Here is a 21,776-nt window from a genome sequence, read left to right on the forward strand (position 1 = left end):
CAAGCTTTCAAAAATATGTCTAAAGTTCACTTTTTGACCCTTTTGTGAAAACAGTACTCCTTGATATTTTCTCAATTTTTTGGTTCTTTGAAGCCCAAAGCATTACTTATCTCCCTTCTGACCGAAAGATAAGACATTTGTAGAGAAGAAACTTCAATCTCTATTAATTTTCTATCTAGACTGTTGCAACCAAGAATAGTTATATACTGTATTTAAATTTTGTCCAATATAAGAGAGATTACCTTTTTGCTTTAGTAAAAAATAGCAGCTAAGTATTTATTAATGATTGAAGTTAGGATTTAAAATTGATCAAGAGAAAATATCCCCCTCTCATCCAAGAGCCGAACATTGAAGTGTAGCGCAAGTCACGCAATAAGTTCCAAACCATGTCATAACCGTTGCTTGTCTGATAATGAAATACGTGACATTGAAAATGAAAAATTAACTAACTACGAAAAAGAGTGTTTGTCTTTGTCGGGAATGCACCTTTCCTAGCACTGCCACTTGTTAATTTGCTGTGTTAATTTCCTTAAGTTTGTTCTCTGTTTTCTAATTTCCTTTTTCTTTTCTGGTAGATGTGAGGCATTCTGTGTAGGCTTATATTTTATAACAAAAAGTGTGCTAGGAATAGAAAATGATGTAATAAAAGAAATTAGGTGTGAATAGCATTATTCATTTATTAAATTGTACCCAAAAAAAATTATAAAATGCCCATTGTTCTGACTTCCTTTTATTAATTTTAGAGCTAGCAAATGAACAACGACACCGAACCAATTCAACGATACAAATTCCAAACTTTCATTTTCATTCTTGGAAATCTACTGTTGTCAAAGTAATTGTTTTATATTATTTGAAATAGAAGGATGGGTAAGCAAAGAGAGGATACACCGAAAGAGTCATACAGAGTCATTAGTTTTTATGTGATTGTTCCTAGTAATTTCCAACTACAAGCATTTGCCTCAAAAGCATTCTTTCCTCATCAAAATCTTGGGGCAAAGCATTGAGTCTCAATAGTGGTTTTAAAGGAGGGAGCTTAATAAAATGGGATTCCATATAGGAAAGTACCCACTTGGTGGTGATGCATCTTCATCTACTGACAGCACTCAAAACATTCCACTAACACATACAAGGGTTTCCCGTTCAACCGTTCACGGCCCTGTCACAAAAATCATTATCACCACTTCCTAGCTTGAACAAAGCAATAAACCCATAGTACTTACAAAATTAGTCAATAATAAAATCATTATTTGAAGGGTCATCATTGAATGCAAGCCAAAATCAGAACATGGAGTTGCTCCCGTGACAGAACAATTTGATAAATTGCCCTCTTAGAACAAAGAAATGTCAGGTAAAAGAATCAAAATAAAATAGCTCATTGTTCCGCTCTTTGGACAACCAAATCAAATGACGATGGAGAAGCAGTGTTAAACTTTAAAATGTTTTATATATATATTGAACGAAATCCAGACTATACATACCTTTAATTCTGGCAATTCAATTACGCATGCACACTCCACTACCTCTGCTCCCACTCGCTCTGGAAGGCAACAAAAAAACATCAACGTAATCAAATCCCAACATATGACATTAACAGACAAAAAACAAGATATCAAAACAAAGAAATATTAGTTGACTTGCAAATAATTAAAAGTGGCATATGAACGTTAAAATGCATTTATTAGCTTAATCTAAAAGGACATTTATTGTGGGGGCAGGAGGACCCATTACGCATGCTGATTAATAATTCATATTCAATAACTAAAACAACACTACTGATTACTAATTTATGATAATCATATTTGTCTATGGTTGGATAGAGTTGGCAAAATGCGGTTTACCTTAGCAATCACAGATAAGGAAATGAGAAACCCACATATGATTTTCTTATTCACTAAATATCTGGACAAAAGCATGAATTCTATTCGCATTTAAATGTAACTATATAAAATGTATGTCAAAGGACCTCAAATATTGGCCTGCAAATCCTAATATAGCCTTTATGTTTACTATTTTTCACGTCAAACTATGGAATGAGTGAGAAATATTCAGTGATCCTAACAGAGAACCAGTACAATGGCATGTTGTGATATAACTTATTAGAAATGAAACTAGCTGAAGCCTTAAAAGGAGTACTTTGCATATCGCTAGCTGATCTTAAGATAACCATTAATTCTCAATTTATATTAGAATTTGTAGAAGTAGTTACCAAGTAAATCCATAGCAGCGCAGAGTGTTCCACCAGTCGCAATCAAATCATCAACCACTAAAGCACGCTCACCATGTTCAACTGCTCCAACATGCAGCTCAAGACAGTCTCTTCCATATTCCAGAATATACTCTTGAGAAATAACTTTGCCTGCCACCAAACCAATCTTTTGTTAGCAGAAACCGGGAGAAAGTATGTTGCAGTAACAATCTAAGTATGTTCACTATGTTGTAATAGAAGCATGCATTTTATTTCTTTTATAAATAACAATACCTAAGCATGTTGATGTTGTATGCATGACTCGTGATGTAATTCATGATTTCACTTTTCCATGAATAATAACAAAGCAGAAGTACTTTAAATAATACATTGGAGATTGAAGTTACCGCGCAGGAAAAGTTTGATAACGATACAAATCAAAAGATACAGAATGACAAATGGTATATAAGAGGCAGAATAGTATAACCACAATAAGTGCAAGAAATAATTGTATTAGTAGACAGCACATACAACACTTGAGGAACTTCAAGAACCACTCGTCAATCTGTTACACAGGCTAAGCAAGTGGGTAAAACGACGATGAAACAACTGAGGAATGTTAATAAAATTTAAGGAAAAACAATAAAATAAAACACGAATATTATTTCTGAAAAAAAAAAAAAGATGCACAAATAAAAAGAAATGACAAGCACCTGCGAACATATGAGCATGTATAAATTGTATAGTGCATGTGATAGGATACAGTCAACATAGTTATGAGGGGAAAATTAAGAATGAAAACGTACCAGGCAATTTTTTCGGTTTCCTCATTGGTACAAACTTTGCTCCTATTGCCAGTGCAATGGGAGAACCAAAAATGAAACCCCGAGCTTCAATTCCTACAAAACAAAGAAGGAATTCACATTTTCATACCCCAAAATTGTGGACAAATAATTATGTGATTTTGCAGGTGTTTCCGGTGACAATTTATTTAAAAAATAATATTATTATATAAATGAAAATAAAATCATAAATATTACATGAAAAAAGAGAGAAATACTCATCAAGAATAAAACACGGGTCAAAAGGGACCAAAATATTAAAAAGAAATTAACCAATAAAAAATAACAATTGAAAATTTTAGGGTTCAAAATATAAATTTAGAAGTAAAATATATATATATAAAACACATAAATATATTATCATTAAAGCCAGGCTGCACTCCAAAAGTACGAGTAAGTTTGGGACTGTGTATCTGTCCGAGAATTACTATCAGAGCTACTACCAATCAATTAAACATATGACGAAAAATATCCAATGATTATTGTACTTTTTTTTTTTATCGGCAAATGTTAGTAATTAGTAAGTTATGTTAGTTGGGTCACAGGGGAGTTCGAACCTCCGACCATCCTTATCCCTCCAGCCCCAGGACCACCCCCTTCGCCACCAAACCACCTTATCACTCCTCCAATGATTATTGTACTATCCGTACCGCTATGCCGAGCTTGAGCTCGGCATCACAGCGCGGAGTGACCTCGGACACGCACTAGGCGACATCGGCTCGCTATCCAATTAGGTCATAAACTGATCTCGGGTCCAAGGCCCAACAAAACCCTAATACACACAAAGGTACGTGCATTACTTATACGAGACTCATACACCCACAAACACTAACTTTAGCATCGGAGTCTCTTTTGCAGGTACTACTCCCATCTTGGAGCATCAAGCGTACCAGCGAAGGAGGCTCACCAATCTTACTCGGAGGATCATCTCTACAGCAGATTTCCGGTAAGAACATTTGGCGCCCACCGTGGGGCCGATCAAGACAGCTCTTATCGGCCACTCTTATGGTTTCTACCAGAAGCCATAGCAGACACACAACAGACGACCTAGATCACGCAGCATTGAGAAGGCTGATCGAGCAGGTCGAGCAGATGCGACAGCAACACACCGCCGATCTGCAAAACATGCATGCCAAACACGAAACTGACCTAGCCGCGATGCGAACCGCCAATGAAGCAGACCTAGCGGCGCTGTGCGCCGAGAATGAGCGTATCCGCGCTCAGCTACCACGGCGCACCTCTGATCAACCCCCTCAACCGAGTCACCTAAACGAGGAAGAGGGGCACTCGGTTTCTCAACCGCCAATAGCGCATAGGACATCGACTCCAAAGCCTGCCACGCATCGATCTCATGCACCGACACACAAATCGGCCCATGAGGTCAGCAATGCTCCTACTCATGTCACGGGGGATCAACCAACCTTCCGCCGTCATCCTTTTGTGGATGGCATTATGGAGACGCCACTCCCTCTCGGATGGAAGCCTCTCCACCTCGACCGCTACGACGGCACGACAGACCCAGACGAGCACATCAACCTGTACACCACACAGGTAAACCTCTACACCAATAACGATGCTATTCTGTGTAGGGTTTTTCCGACCTCGCTCAAAGGGACCGCGCTCAACTAGTACACCCAGCTACCTGCCGAGTCAATTGACAGCTTCGGCACCCTGGTCAAACGGTTCACGACGCAATACGCAACGAGCCGACCTCATTACATCACATCCGCCGCCTTGGCCATCCTCAGACAGGGCGACGACGAACCATTAAGGACATTCATGGAGCGCTTCGCTAGCATCTCCGTCAAAATCTGCAACTTAAACCCCGAGGTCGCACTGCACTCCATGCTCATGGCGTTGAAGTCAGGACCTTTCGTCGACAGCCTTTGCCGACGACCTGCTCCCGACATGGACGAGCTCCGAGCTCGCGCTGCTGGGTACATCCAGATAGAAGAGCATGCCGAGTTTCGCAAGGCAATTCGCGACAAACCACAAGGAAAGCAAGACCAAGGTCAGGCCACGAACATTTAAAGTTGGCGACCTTGTTTGGCGATTACGGGGAGAAGCAAGAACAGACCCCTCCAAAGGAAAATTTGGAACTTGAAATTCCACCCACCTCAAATTTTATTTCTCTTAACTTGTAAATTCAGGGGATGTACTCTTTTTCCTCCTCAGCCTTTTTTCCCACTAAAGAAAAGGGTTTTTGGCCAAGGAAGGTTTTAACGAGGCACCCCTCAGAAATAAATCAACAAAGCAACTCCATTCCCATACATTTTCGGTATTGGCACATTAACCATGACGACTAACCAAGGTCGAGTTCGAACCTTGATATGCCAAGGTCGAATCCGAACCTTGATGTCAAGGTCGAGTTTGAATCTTGAGATCACATTTTCTTAACCAAGGTCGAGTTCGAACCTTGATATGCCAAGGTGGAGTCCGAACCTTGATATGCCAAGGTCGAGTCCGAACCTTGAGATCACATTTTCTTAACCAAGGTCGAGTTCGAACCTTGATATGCCAAGGTCAAGTCCGAACCTTGATATCACATTTTCTTAACCAAGGTCGAGTTCAAACCTTGATATGCCAAGGTCGAGTCCGAACCTTGAGATCACATTTTCTTAACCAAGGTCGAGTTCAAACCTTGATATGCCAAGGTCGAGTTCAAACCTTGATATGCCAAGGTCGAATCCAAACCTTGATGCCAAGGTCGAGTTCGAACCTTGAGATCACATTTTCTTAACCAAGGTCGAGTTCGAACCTTGATATGCCAAGGTCGAGTTCGAACCTTGATATGCCAAGGTCGAGTCCGAACCTTGAGATCACATTTTCTTAACCAAGGTCGAGTTCGAACCTTGATATGCTAAGGTCGAGTCCGAACCTTGAGATCACATTTTCTTAACCAAGGTCGAGTTCGAACCTTGATATGTCAAGGTCGAGTCCGAACCTTGAGATTACATCTACTTAACAAGGTCGAATTTGAACCTTCAAACAACAAATTTGGGAACTCCTCAGAAGCCCCTTTGCTCTTACATCACTCGATGCTCCGACTTGTCCCTCACCAATCTGCTGACTCGGTCAAAGGTTTACCAGCCTAACCAAGCAGTAAGCTCATTATTGCCGAGCTCCTCAACCCGACCATGAAACATGGACATCGAAACACCACATCGGCCCAAAGAGGCCACGTCATCAAACAAATAAAAATACAATCTGGTCACCGTGCTGCCCACGCGTTATGGGAACGAGGTGACGGTTATGACACATGGCGTCATGACAAATAGGCGTACGCGAAAAGTCACGACCCCTTGTCAAGCTTGGTCTTAACTCCTCGACCTACGGTCTTTGGAGCTCGGGGGGCTAGTGTACTATCTGTACCGCTATGCCGAGCTTGAGCTCGGCATCACTAGCGCGGAGTGACCTCGGACACGCGCTAGGCGACATCGGCTCGCTATCCAATTAGGTCATAAACTGATCTCGGGCCCAAGGCCCAACAAAACCCTAATACACACAAAGGTACGTGCATTACTTATACGAGACTCATACACCCACAAACACCAACTTTAGCATCGGAGTCTCTTTTGCAGGTACCACCCCCATCTTAGAGCATCAAGCGTACCAGCGAAGTAGGCTCACCAATCTTACTCGGAAGATCATCTCTACAGCAGATTTACGATAAGAACAATTATTATTATTTTTATAATAATTGCATCATAGAAAGTTTTGTTGCCCATTGTCTGCCAATGTCATTGTAGAATGACAACATGTAACAAGTTTTTCTTAAAAGCGAAGTTCAAAATTAAAATATCAGTGCTACGATGCCATCAGATTGCAAGCAAGCCTTCCAATTTGTCATCAATTAACACGCAGTATGTCAAAAGATACATAATTGATATTGTGTTCAACAGGAAAATAGGAAACTCACCAAAAATAGTCAACGCAAAAACAAAGACACAAAACCATGCTGGTATCAGGTTGCCAAAATAAAAGGACCTAGTTATGAATTATTCACAACAGGTAGTGAAACATTAAATTCCTATTACAATTAATTGTGTTTTACTAACAAGAAATTCCAACGAACAATTAAACAAAAGCTGCCAGATGGTCTCACAAAAGCAATATGACGGCAAAAATACACATAAATAGGGACCAAAATGGACACACATATAGTGTGTTTGCTCCCACGTTCTCCACGCGATTTTTCACGTTCAATCAGAAGCTAATAATTATAACTCACATTTTTTAATGAATTGACGTGATTTTCAATTTTTTAACGCGTTTCCAAAACATGCACATAAACACCGAACAAAAAAAATCGATCCACCTCAATTCGGTGATCTGGCATTCTGGCTCATTTTATAATCAGAGATATAAAACAGTGAAATGGGACCAAGTAAAGGTACGAATACACTAAATGTAATTTTTTGAAAACTCATAAATTGTGTAAAATAACATGTATAAAATAAAATATCTAGAAATTGTTGTAAAGAAATTAAAATAAAAAATAATAATAAACTCATATATCACAAGTAAAGATTCCTTATTTTATCGAGAAAAAAAAACTGTTATTTTTTTATATATATACAAAAATGAACATAAGACGAACCTAATGGTACCCACAAGCTAATCCTTGTCTATTTGGAGTCATGTCCAAGCTCTTTATCCATTTTTTTTAAATAAAAATTATTTTTCATAAGTACCTAGACATACCCAACATATAGTACCTGGTAGTAATATACACACAATTTGAGTACAGTTCACAAAATGAAGTACCCACGTTTTCCGGGGCACGCAGTGGCAGTGCATAAACATATTAAGTATTTCAATACATTTCCATTAAAAAAAAGTGTATTTAAATGCACAAAAAAATTAAAATCTACAAATAAATGTTCTACTAGTTGCAGGACTCACATGACATCCTCCGGAACATAGAATACCAATTTGGTGCACCCCAGACATGGACCAAAAAAAGAAAAGCTGAAAAAAATAAAAAAGTAGAGGAATTTGTTTTCTTTTTAAAAGGCAGAGTGCAATAGTAGTGATAGTTCGTCATTTTCAGGTGTTAGCGACATCCGAATTTTATCAAGATTTAAGAATTTGGCACACAAGTTGACCCAGAAACAAAAGAATTTGGAACAAAAGAAAAAGACAAGGGAAAAAACAAATGAGGAATTAGAGCTCCAAGTCACCAAACAGTGACACGGAAAACCCACCCACAAATATAATGGAGCCGAACCAAAATGGCCCAATCGAAACTCGCATCACGTGGGCCCACTTTCCTCAACTTGGAATCACTCGCCAATGGACATCCATGCAAATTGGATCCAAGCACATGTTCATGAGGACCCAAGAAAATTCAGAAACACAGAAAATAAAATGAAAAGAAAGAAAGGTTCATTCAGATTTCACAAAGCAATCGATGGCACTCCCACTAACCAAAACTCATAGTCAAACCAAAAATCACTCCCGAAACCCACAGTCACTTCCATTCCACAATGTCTCTTGAATGCATTCAAAAAGGCAGCCAGAAACTAATGCAATATATTCTGGCCATCCTTCTCATAGTTGTGGCCCCACCACCTACAAACTATCTTAACTTTTTTTATCTATAAATTACAATTACAGCGACATAGTTCAAAGTTATCTTACTACTTCAATTTCTACTACTACCAACCATAACCTCACAGATAACTCAGGCTATGACTTTAATCCTGGAGGCCTTTTATTTTTCAAGTGAATAAAAAAAATAAAAAAGGCTTCAAATCAAGTGTTCATATTTAGGTTTCACCACTTTTTTTTTTTTTTTTCCTCACCCCAAAAGACCCACGTTTTTCTCCTTTTTACCTGCGACAACAGAAATATTTTTGCCTTTGTATCGCTCAACGAACATATCTATCGTGTTCTTGAAGGCTTTGGGATCGAGCAACAGAGTAGTAATGTCTTGGAACATAATACCTGCCATTGCAACAAAAAAATTTAAATAATAAAAAAAAAAACTCAAGAAATCTAACAACAGATACACCCCCCTTTTCCTTGAAGACAAGTTGAAAAAAAATTTAAACGAGAAAAAAAAATTCAAAACCTCATGGCTTCTTACTCCAACAAAACGGAAATAGATGAAAAATAAAACCATAGAATTGTCAGGAAAAAAAAAAAGTATCATCCTTTGATGTTCCAAGTTCCAACCTGCATATTTAATCTAAACTAAGAACAAAAAGGGTATTGCCCAAGTTACGTTCCACAAATTTAACTAGTTAAGAAACTCATACACCAGACCAAAAAAGGGTACAGAAAGAAGTAAAGAGGATGAGGGAAAAAAAGAAGGGAACAAAGTACAAAGTAGAGTAACAAACCAGGTTTAGGAAAATTTGGGACAACACGAATCTTAGTTTTGAGGTCATGAAGACGGGGATCCTCGTCTCTGTAAGCACACATTGTTTGCATGATTGGTGACACAGAAATTGCAAATGAAAGAAAAGGGTGGTTCCTTTCTCTCTACAAAACTAGAATTTAGTTTAGTATGAAGGCAAAGTGGTGGTAACAAAGAAGAACAAGAGGTATTTATAGAGTTAGAGTGTGTGAGAGCTGGCGAGTTCAGACCAATATATAGATGAAATTCTTCTATAGTTGGGAGCAGTATGCTGAACTGTTGAAATTTTTGTTATTTAATATTTATTTGTGCTAATTTTAGTGAAATTAAATTAAAATTAATAATGAATTCCTCGTTAAGGAGTGGTCGCGGCACTAGAGTGGACTGTTGTTACACGAGAAAAGATAAGTGGATCATGTGAAGTAAGAATGAGAACAGGGGTTTTTTCTTAAAGAACAATAATAATATTTTAGATTTTAATTAAAATATATTGTCAAAAATTATTCTATATGACAAATCAAGATGATTTTTTGTATTATTTAAAATAGTTTTAATCAGTTAATAATGTACAATAATTTATTCATTCAGTACGTGAAAATTAAATTCATATTTTTTTTAGTATATTATCAAAAAATTATTTTTAAGATTTAATACATTACAAAGACTCTAAACCTTAAAAGAATTAAGTTTCCAAATTACTTTATAAATTTTATAATTTTTTATGTAGTTATTAAGATCCTCGCAAAAAAAAAAATTTAACAGCTACAAGTCATTATAAACTTAAGATTTCAATTATAAAAATTATAAAAAAATTAATGATTTAATTATATTTTTGTTTTAAAAAAACTACGAACCTTATTAAAAAGTTCTAAAATGTTTAAGAATGTACTAAATATTAAAGACTTAGGATAACTTTATTTTTAATTTCTTAAACTTAAAATTATTATTTCGATTAGTTATGTAGTATCAATTAAATTTTATATAATATTATCATGGAGACATTAGTTTTAAGACAACAATATTTATCAGATTTTTTTATAAAATTTTAATATAAAGACTAAAATATTTTTTTTTTACAAAATTAATGTACTAATTTTATTTTAAATATGCTATTTTTACCACCCCAAACATTTTAAAGTTAATTTATGTAATTGGCCAAAAACCTTTAAAATTTCACTACAGTTTTGTTTAGGAAACTTAAAGTAGACATATATGAGCATAATAAAAGTAAAAAATAAGTATGACATTTATCGTGGGAAAATGGTCTGTAAGTTGTAACGCACCAATCTCGTTCACATCTAGCGAGAGATAGAATAAAAAGGATATATAGAAATAAATTGGAAGTATTCGGTAAGTGTTTTTAATATTAAGATATTCATATATAATTTTTTTTATTGTAGAAGTATTTCCTTTTTCTAAATGATAAAATGTAAAACAGCCCCATTCAATTTTGTTTGAAATGATCTAAAAATTAGTATTAAAATATAATTTTTTTAAAAAAATATTTGTGTTTATAAATAATAGTTAAAATTAAATTTTCAAAAATAATGTATTTAAAAGATAATGTAAATTATAAAATATAAATATAAGTGTTTTTTTTTTAGTTTCTATACTTCTATCAAACTAATTTTTTCTTCAAAAGTTATACTCTTTTTTACATAACGAGAAATTATTGATGACATCTCAATCATAGTTATTAAAATCGGAATAGACTCATTCGAATAGAAATTGGTGGTAAACCAAAATGATAGGCTCATTAAACCTTGTTAGAGGTGTTAAATGAATTGGATTTGATTAGTCCAACTTGATTTACACGGATCAAGTGTTATTTTAGATTAGGTTGACTTAACTTATATTTTATTAGGCTACCAATTTTTGGTCGAATTTGACTCATGTCTAGTTATCAAGCTAGATTGGCCTAATTAAATAAAATATATTTTTTTAAAAATTAAATCTATATTTTTACAATGAAAGAATAAAAATTATAACATGAATAATTGATATTATATTATATACTGTCATGAAATTCCTAATATATAGCTTTACATGTATAAAAATTTCTAAATCATTACACTTGCATTTATCCACCCTATCAATTAGTCCAATTCATAATAATTTGATGCCTTAGAGGCAATTTTGTTGGCCTTTTTAGTATATTGGTTTTGGTCATTAATAATCCTACTCTTGCTTTTATTACCAATACTAGTAATAAAAGGATTAGTAGCAATAGTAGGTTATCTCTTTGTGTTAGGTGCAGTTTCATTGTATCAAAACCATCTTCCATGCTATTTAAAATGTCATCAACATTCATAAATAAAATATTTAAAATTAAACAAGTTTACTCATCCAATCCTACAATGGGTTATAAAGCAACAACAAATCAACACAATTTTTCATTAAGTTCACTAGCAACAACAGGCCAAAATTATCTCCGACCTCCTAGGACTAGATTGACTTTGCTAGGATTAGCTTAATTGAAGTCAATATTCTAACAAAACTAGAAAGGGCATATCAATTCACAATTTTTAGTTCACACAACACAAGTCTTAAAAGAGATAACATGTTATGGGGTCAAGTCATCAAGGGTGTAATGGGAACAATAAAACTTTCACAATGAGTAATCCTAACTCTAAGCTTATAACCATAACTTTCTAAGCGAACACAGAAAAGTGAAAGAATGTTACTATTATCATATTTTATTTTATTTTATTATTTAATAATATATTACAAATTTACAGATTAACGGTAGTTTAACTATTCCACTTATTAATTTGTTCTTATTCTAAGAGTTTTCGATTCATAATTTTTTCTCTAATAATTTACTTTGTATTAGTCCCTAGGGTCCCCCCCACACGCACTCACAAATTCACAAATATAGCCAATTCTAGGGATCGAAAACGCAATTTCAATCTACTAACACATTCGAAATATTAAGGAACTCGCAAACGATATAGATTTAGAAACAAAGATGACATCATAGATCACAAATACAATTATAACATGATACACAATTAGAAAGTAAGGGACAACAAATATATCTTACAATCAAGTTGGGTTTAATCCCTTATGCAATCCAACACAAACAACAGGATTGGAGGCCAATCCGCAATCCCACAGATAACCCACATCTAGAGCAAGATTATCACTCCTCTTTACCTCGATGGATGTCAAACTCCATATGTGGATCTTCAAGGTCATCTTTAGTAGCCTTCAATTCTCCCCCTCAATGAAAAGCAAGAAAGTTAAAACCCTTAGAAGTAGAACTTTTAGTGCGAAACATTTTTCTCCCACTTTATATGTTCTTTGGACGATCTAAACATTGAAAACAAATAATAACGTCCTATCAAACTTGTTGTCTAAAATTCAGCCTGATCTAACAACTAATGAATTGCAATTAGAAAATCATTGCTTGGTGGTTATGCGAATTGAACAATGAATTTCTCTCTTATCTTATCTCTTATATTTTGTTGTTCTCTCTCAATGATAAATCACTTTCTCCTCTTTAGAGCACAAGGATGTGTATTAATGATGAGAGGTAGCTCTAGACTACTAATCTATAATTAAGAAACACCAAACCCTAACCCTCACATAACCTATTGGTAAAGTTTGTTAAATCTACCGTTAGATATTCCTCTTTAAAAACTCAATTATTTATAATAACTAACTAAAAAATATTTTTTTATCACATAACCCTCATAATTATAAAATAACTCAATTAATTATTTAAAACTCTATAGATAAATATATAAGACAATATCTCTTCAAATAAAATAATTTTGTAATTTTTAATTTTCTTATCTAAAAAAATTCTTACCAATAAAACTTCTTAATTAATCAAGATCATAATATATAATCAAAATACGTTAAAATAGATAAAAATATATTTATATTTCTAATAATTAATATAATAAATAATTTATAAATATTTTTTTAATTAATAAAAAAAGTTATCATTATTTTAAAAACTTTTAGTATAATTATAAAAACTATTTAATGAATTAAAATATTCTTAATAATTTTAAAAAATTTAAGATGTTATACACTAAAACCCCCAAGTTTAGCCCATCGATTATACAATTTAATATTGATCCGCATTAATCATACAAGCAATTCGTGCTAAAAGACCATGATCAAATAAAAAAAAAATCACGTGTAGAATTATGAATTAATGGGGAAAAGGAACATGCTAGGGAAAACATACAGTAACAACCAATACAATTAACGGGAAAATAAAAAGATATGAGGGACTAAACTCGTGTTTTCTCCTTTCTCTTTTCCATTATCCCTTTCTCCTTTTAACCTTGTTTTTCTTGACCAAGAGAAAATGTGTGACTAATGTGTATGGATTAAGGTTCGTAAGTCCTAACCTTCCTTTTAGACTTTCCTTTAAAACTCATTTCTCTAAACTAAAATCATTTACTAATTTATTAACTAAATATTTTATAATTATCGAAATACTTTTTTTCTTCTTATAGTCTAATTTTGCAAGATGTTACAATTATAACCAAAAGGTATTATGACTTAATTAATGGTTAACATTTATGACCCAAATTATATCCTTGGCTACAACATAAAATATTTACCATATGAATTATACTAACTAGTTAAAAATAATAAAAACAAGTGTCCTCCAATCTAGTTATTAACGGCTTTTTGACCAAAGTGGGGTTGTTTGAAAAGTTTATTACGTAAATGAGGTTCTTTTGAAAGTAATTACGCCTTTGGGACTGTTTATAACGGTGTCGCTATGGCCTATAGCGACACCAGTGACACGTGGTATTTTTGTAACTCCAGAGAAGCCATGAAAGCCATATTGACGAAGTTGTTGCAGCCCATAGCGACACTAACAGCTTGAATGAAGTCGTTGTAGCCCATAGCGCCCCATATTTTAAATTTAAAAAACAAAAAAAGCAAAAAATATATTAAATAAAGAAATTAATGAAAAAATAAGTTTATAAAATAGTAATTAAAATTTATATGATAATGTAAAATAAAAGAATTAAAAAAATAATATAGTTCATAATTTTAAAAAATTAAAACGTCAAAATATGGCGCTATGGCCTATAGCGACTCTGTGTCGCTATAGGCCATAGCGCCACTATGATAAATACATAAAATAAATAAATATATATATATATATATATTAAATAAAGAAATTAATGAAAAAATAAGTTTATAAAATAGTAATTAAAATTTATATGATAATGTAAAATAAAAGAATTAAAAAAATAATATAGTTCATAATTTAAAAAAATTAAATTATATATATATAGGCCATAGCGCCACTATAAATACATAAAATAAATATATATATATATATATATATATATTAAATAAAGAAATTAATGGAAAAATAAGTTTATAAATAATAATTAAAATTTTAATGATAATATAAAATAATATAATTAAATAAATAATATAGTTAATAATTTAAAAAAAAAACTTCAAAAATAGTGGCGCAATGGCCTATAGCGACACTGTGTCGCTATAGCCCATAGCGACACTGGTGGCAGTTAAAAAAATTTATGACCCCGTAGCCACGTGTCAAATTACCGCGATTTTAACCAATAGTAATTTGACACATGGCCTGAAACAGTAAAAAAAAAATAATAACCTCTATATAAGAGAGTTTTTACCTTCAGTTGATGGTTCCCCACTTCGTTTTTCAGCCATTGCAGCCAGTGCCCATAGCGTGAATCAGGTAAGTATTTTTTTTCGTTTCTTTAATTTAATTATAATTTCGTTATATTTAAATATTTTGTAACTTATATATATTTTAATTATTATTTCAGGTTAATTTTATTTTTCTGAATTTTCGTAGATCTTCAGAGGTATTTTGTCTTTGAGGTATTTTCTGTTTTATTAATTTGTGTAATTTAATTAATTATATTTATTTTTTTAGTTAGTGTAATTTAATTTGTTATTTATGTATTTTTTCTGTTTTTTTTTAAGTCGTTATGGGCTATATTATGTTAAATAAATTATATAAAAACTGATTTTATTTAAATTTTAGATTTTACTATTTAATTGTCTTGAATTGTTTAATTGTTAGGATATTTTTTTTTTCTGTTTAAGAAGTCGCTATGGGCTATATTATCTTAAATAAATTATTTAAAAATTGACTTTATTTAAATTTTAATTTTTATAATTTAATTATGTGTAATTATTTAATTATGATTATTTTAAAACTGACACAGTGTCGCTATGGGCCATAGCGCCACTATTTTCTCTTCTTTTTCTTTTTACATAAAAACACATTAAATTAACTGAACCATAAATATATAAAATAATATTTATATTAAACAATTATATAAATAAACTAATTTTAGAAATATATAATAAAATGTAAATATTTACAAATTAAAAAAAAAACAAAACTGGTGTCGCTGCTCATAGCGACACCAGTTTTTAATTTTTTTTTCTATTTTTTTTATTTACGTTTTTGTGACCCAGTTTATTTTAATATTTAATTATATTATATTAAACAAATTATATATAAATACTAAAAATATTATATTTAATTATATTAAACAAAAGACTGATAATTTAAATTTAATTAAATTTGTTTATTTTTATAAATATTATATTAAAAATATATAAATAAAGTTTTTAAAAGTAATTTTAATATTTAACAAATAAATAATTAATGAATAGTGCCGCTGCTCATAGCGACACCTATTTTTCCATTTTTCACGTTTTTATTTTATTTACTTATTTTTTCCACAGTTTTTTTTAAAATTTTTCTTAATATAATATAATATAATTTTATTTTAATTATTCTGTTTGTTTACTTTGAATTAAAAATAGAAAAATGAATAATTATAAATAAAACGTGATTATTTTACAAAATAAAAAATAAAAAAATGTAAGGCGCTATGTCGCTATGGCCCATAGCGTCACTCTTAAAAAATACATAAAATTTATTTTAAAATTACATTTTTAAAAAACTTAATTTTATTTTTATAAATATATAATAAATAACTCAGTTTATAATTTTTATTTTACATTTCTATTATTTTTTTTTCGTTTTTTTTCTTAGAGGGTGTCGCTATGGGCTACATCATTTTTGTTAGTCCATCAACTGTGTTGGCCCAACCTATAGCGACACTGATGTGACTCATTCCAGCCTATCCTAGACCAAAAAAAAATTGTCACGTGTCATGAGTGTCGCTATAACGACACCATTGTAAACAATCCCAAAGATATAATTAATTATAAAACAGCCACAATTATATAATAAACTTTTAAAAAGATCCCACTTTGGTCAAAAATCCAGTTATTAACTCAATCCATTTGTCTGAACTGGTGGGTTAACCCATAAGTTAGAGTTGGGTAAAGCTCCATTCATTGATTTAATAGCTACCCTTCATTGACTCACATTTTTAATGCGCCGGGTTGACCTTAATTGCATATTGAATAAACTTTTTCTTAGTCCACGTTTGTCCTATGTAGTCTATGATTAAAGGACCTCACATGCAAACCAATGATCAAAAATTAAATATTACGGAAATATATAAAATACAGACATTAACTATATATATATATATATAAATATATATATATATATATATATATATATATTATGATTCATTATTTTCCTTTTATGAGTTGTTAATTGTTAATAATTGCTTACATTTAATAATATGAAAAAATATACTATCAATGCACAAACCAAATAATTAATAAAAGTCCAAATAATTATATTACAAATTGACTATAAAATTAATCGATAACACTAATTAAGCATTATTTTTTGTTTTCGGTTTCGGTTTATTTCTCCTAGCTTAACTTTTATATTTGTGTTTAAAATGAATATATTATACATTTTTTATGTAAAAATTAATGAATTTATTATTCAGTATACTAATTAGTGTTTTCAAAATTGGACCATTCATGATCAAATCAATATTAATAAAATAATAATTATTATTATTATTATCAAGCAAAAATAATATTAAATAAATATAATATCATAATTTTTTAACACTAAAAATTAAAATAAAATATTATTTATAAACTGTTAATATTAATTATAATATAATATTTAAGTTCTACACTAAATATAATATAATATTTAAGTTTAAATTTTAATAAATTATAACAATATATAGTAATAATTACAAATTTACATTTAGAAAAATGGTATCAAATTAATATGATATAAATTATAAAAATAAAAATATTAAAAATTGTATATTAACATAAATGAGTAAATTATATTTATAAAATAAGTATAAAAATAAAAAATTTAATTTTTATTTTATTAAAAATATTTTAAATTAAATTTAAAAATTAAAAATATTTTTTTTAATTGAACTAGCTTTTCAATGATTTTAAATCATTTCTATCAATTTTTTTTATCGACTTGCTGTTAAATAGTTCTTGAGACCAATCAAACTGATTATGGATCAATTCCTAATTAGTTTGATCTGATTTTCAAAAATATAATACTAATTTAATATTTTGCTCAATTTTTTATTTGTTAAGAAAAAATATTTTTCCGCTCTTATAAAAATAAAGTAATATTTTCTTCCACGATGTTGATGCTAGGATTGCGCGAGATTGTCTCCTTTTTTTTTCTTCTATTCACCAAACCTTTATTTGTGAGTTTCAGGTGTTGAAGTAGTTATTTATCATAAATAATAAAAGTTTTTGATAAGTTTCTTTAAACTACTTACATGAAAATTATCAAATAGTAATACAATCGTATAGTGATACAAAAAATTGTCATTAAAAATTATTTTTATTTACATAATAAATATAATATATGTTAATATATAATTAAAAAATATGAAAATAAATTATAATGACACATAAAATATATTATTAAATTACATTTAAAATTAATATTAAAATTATATATAATTATACGTTAAATAAACATATACTTACGTATAATATACTTATAATAACTTTTTTTATATAACATTTCTTATAATAAATACATGAAGACTTGAATTCCACTACAATATCAAAGACCTAATATTTATTTATTTTCTCATGTAACAAAGAAAAAGACCTAATATTTATTTATTTTCTCATGTACCAAAGAAAAAGACCTAATATTTATTTCAAGAAGTTCAACTGTTAAATGGTTACATAAAATTGATTTAAATCTCTGACGTACGTATAGTAGAAAGAAAACAGCGGCAAAAGATCCTTTGCCGGATAAGGCATGTCATTGAAAGCAGGGAAAGGTTGAAGGAATCTGCCTTCGAGCTTCGACCCACCCCTACTCCATTTCAAATACCATATATAACCATCTTTTGGGAAGAGACACCATCGATATTTTCGGTATATTTATTTAACGTTTCACCAACACAACTGGTTCTTGTCTATATATAGATTTAGATTAGTACATGTGTACGTGAAGATTTGAGGGTGACTTCTACAATGTTCAAGATCTTCAAGAATTGGATCTGCCAGCTTTTACCAGCTATGTTTGTATTAAAGTTACAAAAGTACTTTCACGCATATTTTGAATTCTATAATAAGAAAAATTTATTATTTTGGAGATAGAAAGTACTTTTAAGCATCATAGACTATAATTTAAATACACACGGTAACTGATTATTTTAAATTATTTATGTTAATATTCTTTTATCGACTAAAGATAAAATAAAAAATACATTATATAAGGAGTATAATAGTTGTCATATTAAGAAGTTTTGTAGGATTTGATTAGGTCACAAAATTATAAATTTTAAAGATAAAATTAGAGTTTATCATATAGGGTTTTATTGGATTAACTAATTGAGTTACTTGTTATTAAATTGTTATTGAATCACTTACAAATATTTAATCATGCAAATTTCATATTCAAGATGTCTAATTCTTAATATGAAAGGAGTATGTTAAGGATCTTATTGAAAAGTGCAATTAAAACTTACATCATTTGAAAAGAAAGATAATACTCCATTGATATGAGACTTTTTTGAAGATTACTAAGAGTAAAATTATAAGAGTTTAGATTTAAAGTAGACAATGTTATACTAATATCGACATATGTGTGTGGGGAACCCCCTTTGGTGCACCTGATAAATCTCATACTAACTAATGATATGACCAAAATGATATATCTAGTTCTTGGTATTTAATTTATAAATAAAATTTAATTAAATAAAAATCAAATGAAGCATTAAAATTCCTCTCATCGAGGAAAAATATCTAAAACTGCTTTCATTAAAGATTGTTTTCTAAAAACATTCATGTACAAGATAATCATTCCTATTTAATATATAGGGGTGAATTAAATGTAGTGGTACATTTTACTTTTTTATACAACACATATTTTTTCATCAGAGACGATCTTATTTGAGTGGAGTATGATCACTATGCAACATTAATTATTAGGATATTGTTTAGATAATGTGACACCCTTCTACCCCAAAACATCACAAAATGTTTTTTATAAAATTATTATGAAAATATGTCTCATTATAAAAGATTAAAATAGCATAAAGCTCCCGAGAGATCAAATCCTGACTCTTGTGAATGTAGAAACTCAAGTTAAGAGAGGATATTTGTCTATTTGATGTCTATCAAACCCTTGAGGGAGACTGTTCTGGTGTTCAATGAGGAATACTCCTTGGTAGTGAACAAAAAAAAAGCTCTTTAGTCACACAATAAAAGGGTTCACATGTCTTGTCAACTATATAAAAATTCTTTAATTATTAATAAGAGAATAAAACGAAAAGAAGTTATCAAAGTTGAGTCTCTTCTAAGTCCTTAGTTGATACCATATAGGGGAAAAGTTGAGCCATACTAGTTTAAAAGTGATTGATTGAGCAAGGTATAAGGTCGGGGGGTCAAAATCTCTAACTAAGTATTGGAAACAACACAATATTTGAAGGGTGGTTAATGGACTAATTCCATATAGACTTAGTTATGCATGTTAGGGTTGTGATAGACTCATACCTAAGTTATTCTATTCCTTATATGGATACTAGACTTTCCTAATCTAAGTGATGATATTCGAGAAATCATGTTATGTTGTGGATTAATATCCAAATTTATTGTTGATTTAACAAGTCCAAAAAGATCACATTGTTAAGTTGGTTCGATAAGGTCAAATCACTTTGGTTCAGTAAGGTCAAATCACTTAGATTATTCACCTAGTTGTAAGAGATATCGTAGTTAAAATGTGTGAATATGCATTGTGATGTTGTGTTGGTATGTTGCTCACTAATTTGATCATAGTTTGAGTTTTAGACCTTCTTTTTTTGGGTGATTTCAGCATCATTGGAAAGTTAACATCCAAAGCTATAACTTTTATGAGTACAACGAAACTTAATTCGGTCATTTAAAACTCCTAACAAAACAAGGCTTATAAGATACAAAAGTTACTTCTCATGCACTAAATGCAAAACTCATCTTTTAACTCACATAACTCGAACATTTTTTAATATTTTCATGTAATACTTAAGTCTAAACTGTAGCCCCAAATGTCTATTTTTCAAACCAAAGAACAAAAATTTATTTTGTTAATCACACAAAAAGAAACACCTAAATATTGAGGCATGTTTATATGAGAATTTTCATATAACAAAGCACTACTTTCATCATAAAAAAAAAAAAAAATACTAACAATTATTAATAAAATAGGTGTTTAGTCAACTTTTAAGACATCTTAAAAGAAAAAAAAAAGATAAGCTTCCATTACATATTAATAAAATGTGTTTAATCAACTTTTAAGACATTTAAAAAAAAACAAAAAAGATAAGATAAGCTTCCGTTACATATTTAAACGCATAACATTCTAATCATCACTAGTGAAAAAAAGACTTTTAAAATTGATTGTTTGACCAATTATCTAAGTTTGGACTTTTAAAATCGAGTGAGAATCAATTTTAAAAGTTTTGCATCTCCTTCGAAAACCCCATCGCCCCCTTCTTCTTATTCTTCTTGCACTCCTTTGTGATTTTCTCCTAAAGTGAGACCACGTCGTTTATTATGACAAAATATCAAGCACTTAACATACATATATTGCAAAATCCAAAAACCAAATCCAAACCTAAGCACCAAACAACCAATTTAAACCAACAAATTCTACAACAACCAAGTATACAATCAAGAGGACTAGCAAGGGCGATGATAGGGAAACACTAATCAATAGGCATGACGACAATGACACAACTATGGGAGAGAGAATATGAGAAAGAGTGTGAATGAGAGTGCAAGAGAAAGCGTGAGAGACAATTACAAGACATTGAGCCTAAACAAAAATGACAAAAGAAGGAAAAAAAAATAAGAGAGAAAAAGAGTTTTATGAAACCGTCTTTCATAAAAGACAAAATGCAGAGTGAGAGAGTGGAGCGCAAAATGCACCATTTTAATTATCTCTCTAAATTGATTGCATAAAAAAAATCCTTTTAAAATCAATTAT

At 30.9% G+C, this 21,776-nt stretch overlaps 1 protein-coding gene across 2 annotated transcripts; it reads right to left on the reverse strand.

Moving 5' to 3' along the window:
- Positions 1-774: 774 nt before the first annotated feature.
- LOC109808882 (adenine phosphoribosyltransferase 4) lies at positions 775-9,654 on the reverse strand. 2 transcript variants are annotated; one of them, XM_020372049.3, is made up of 6 exons: positions 9,375-9,646; positions 8,866-8,976; positions 2,992-3,084; positions 2,207-2,356; positions 1,479-1,537; positions 775-1,156 (listed from the first exon to the last, which is right to left on the reverse strand). In XM_020372049.3, the coding sequence occupies exons 1-6, from the start codon at positions 9,463-9,465 to the stop codon at positions 1,091-1,093; spliced, it is 570 nt and encodes a 189-aa protein (XP_020227638.1). In that variant the 5' UTR covers positions 9,466-9,646; the 3' UTR covers positions 775-1,090. The 2 variants fall into 2 exon arrangements, with proteins under 2 accessions (XP_020227638.1, XP_082931503.1); XM_083075377.1 differs by lacking the exon at positions 775-1,156 and adding an exon at positions 1,167-1,327 and having other exon boundaries at positions 9,375-9,654.
- Positions 9,655-21,776: the final 12,122 nt, after the last annotated feature.

This window comes from Cajanus cajan, chromosome 5 (assembly GCF_000230855.2).
Source record: "Cajanus cajan strain Asha chromosome 5, NIPB_CcT2T_4, whole genome shotgun sequence".
Taxonomy (NCBI): Eukaryota; Viridiplantae; Streptophyta; class Magnoliopsida; order Fabales; family Fabaceae; genus Cajanus; species Cajanus cajan.

Excerpts from the sequence above, each read along its gene's own strand:
- LOC109808882 (XM_083075377.1), bottom strand. The coding sequence starts at position 9,465 with ATGCAAACAATGTGTGCTTACAGAGACGAGGATCCCCGTCTTCATGAC. Across the intron at positions 3,085-8,865 it reads AAATATTTCTGTTGTCGCAG|GAATTGAAGCTCGGGGTTTC; the intron begins GTAAAAAGGAGA and ends TTTGTTTTGTAG. Across the intron at positions 2,357-2,991 it reads GAAACCGAAAAAATTGCCTG|GCAAAGTTATTTCTCAAGAG; the intron begins GTACGTTTTCAT and ends GTTTGGTGGCAG.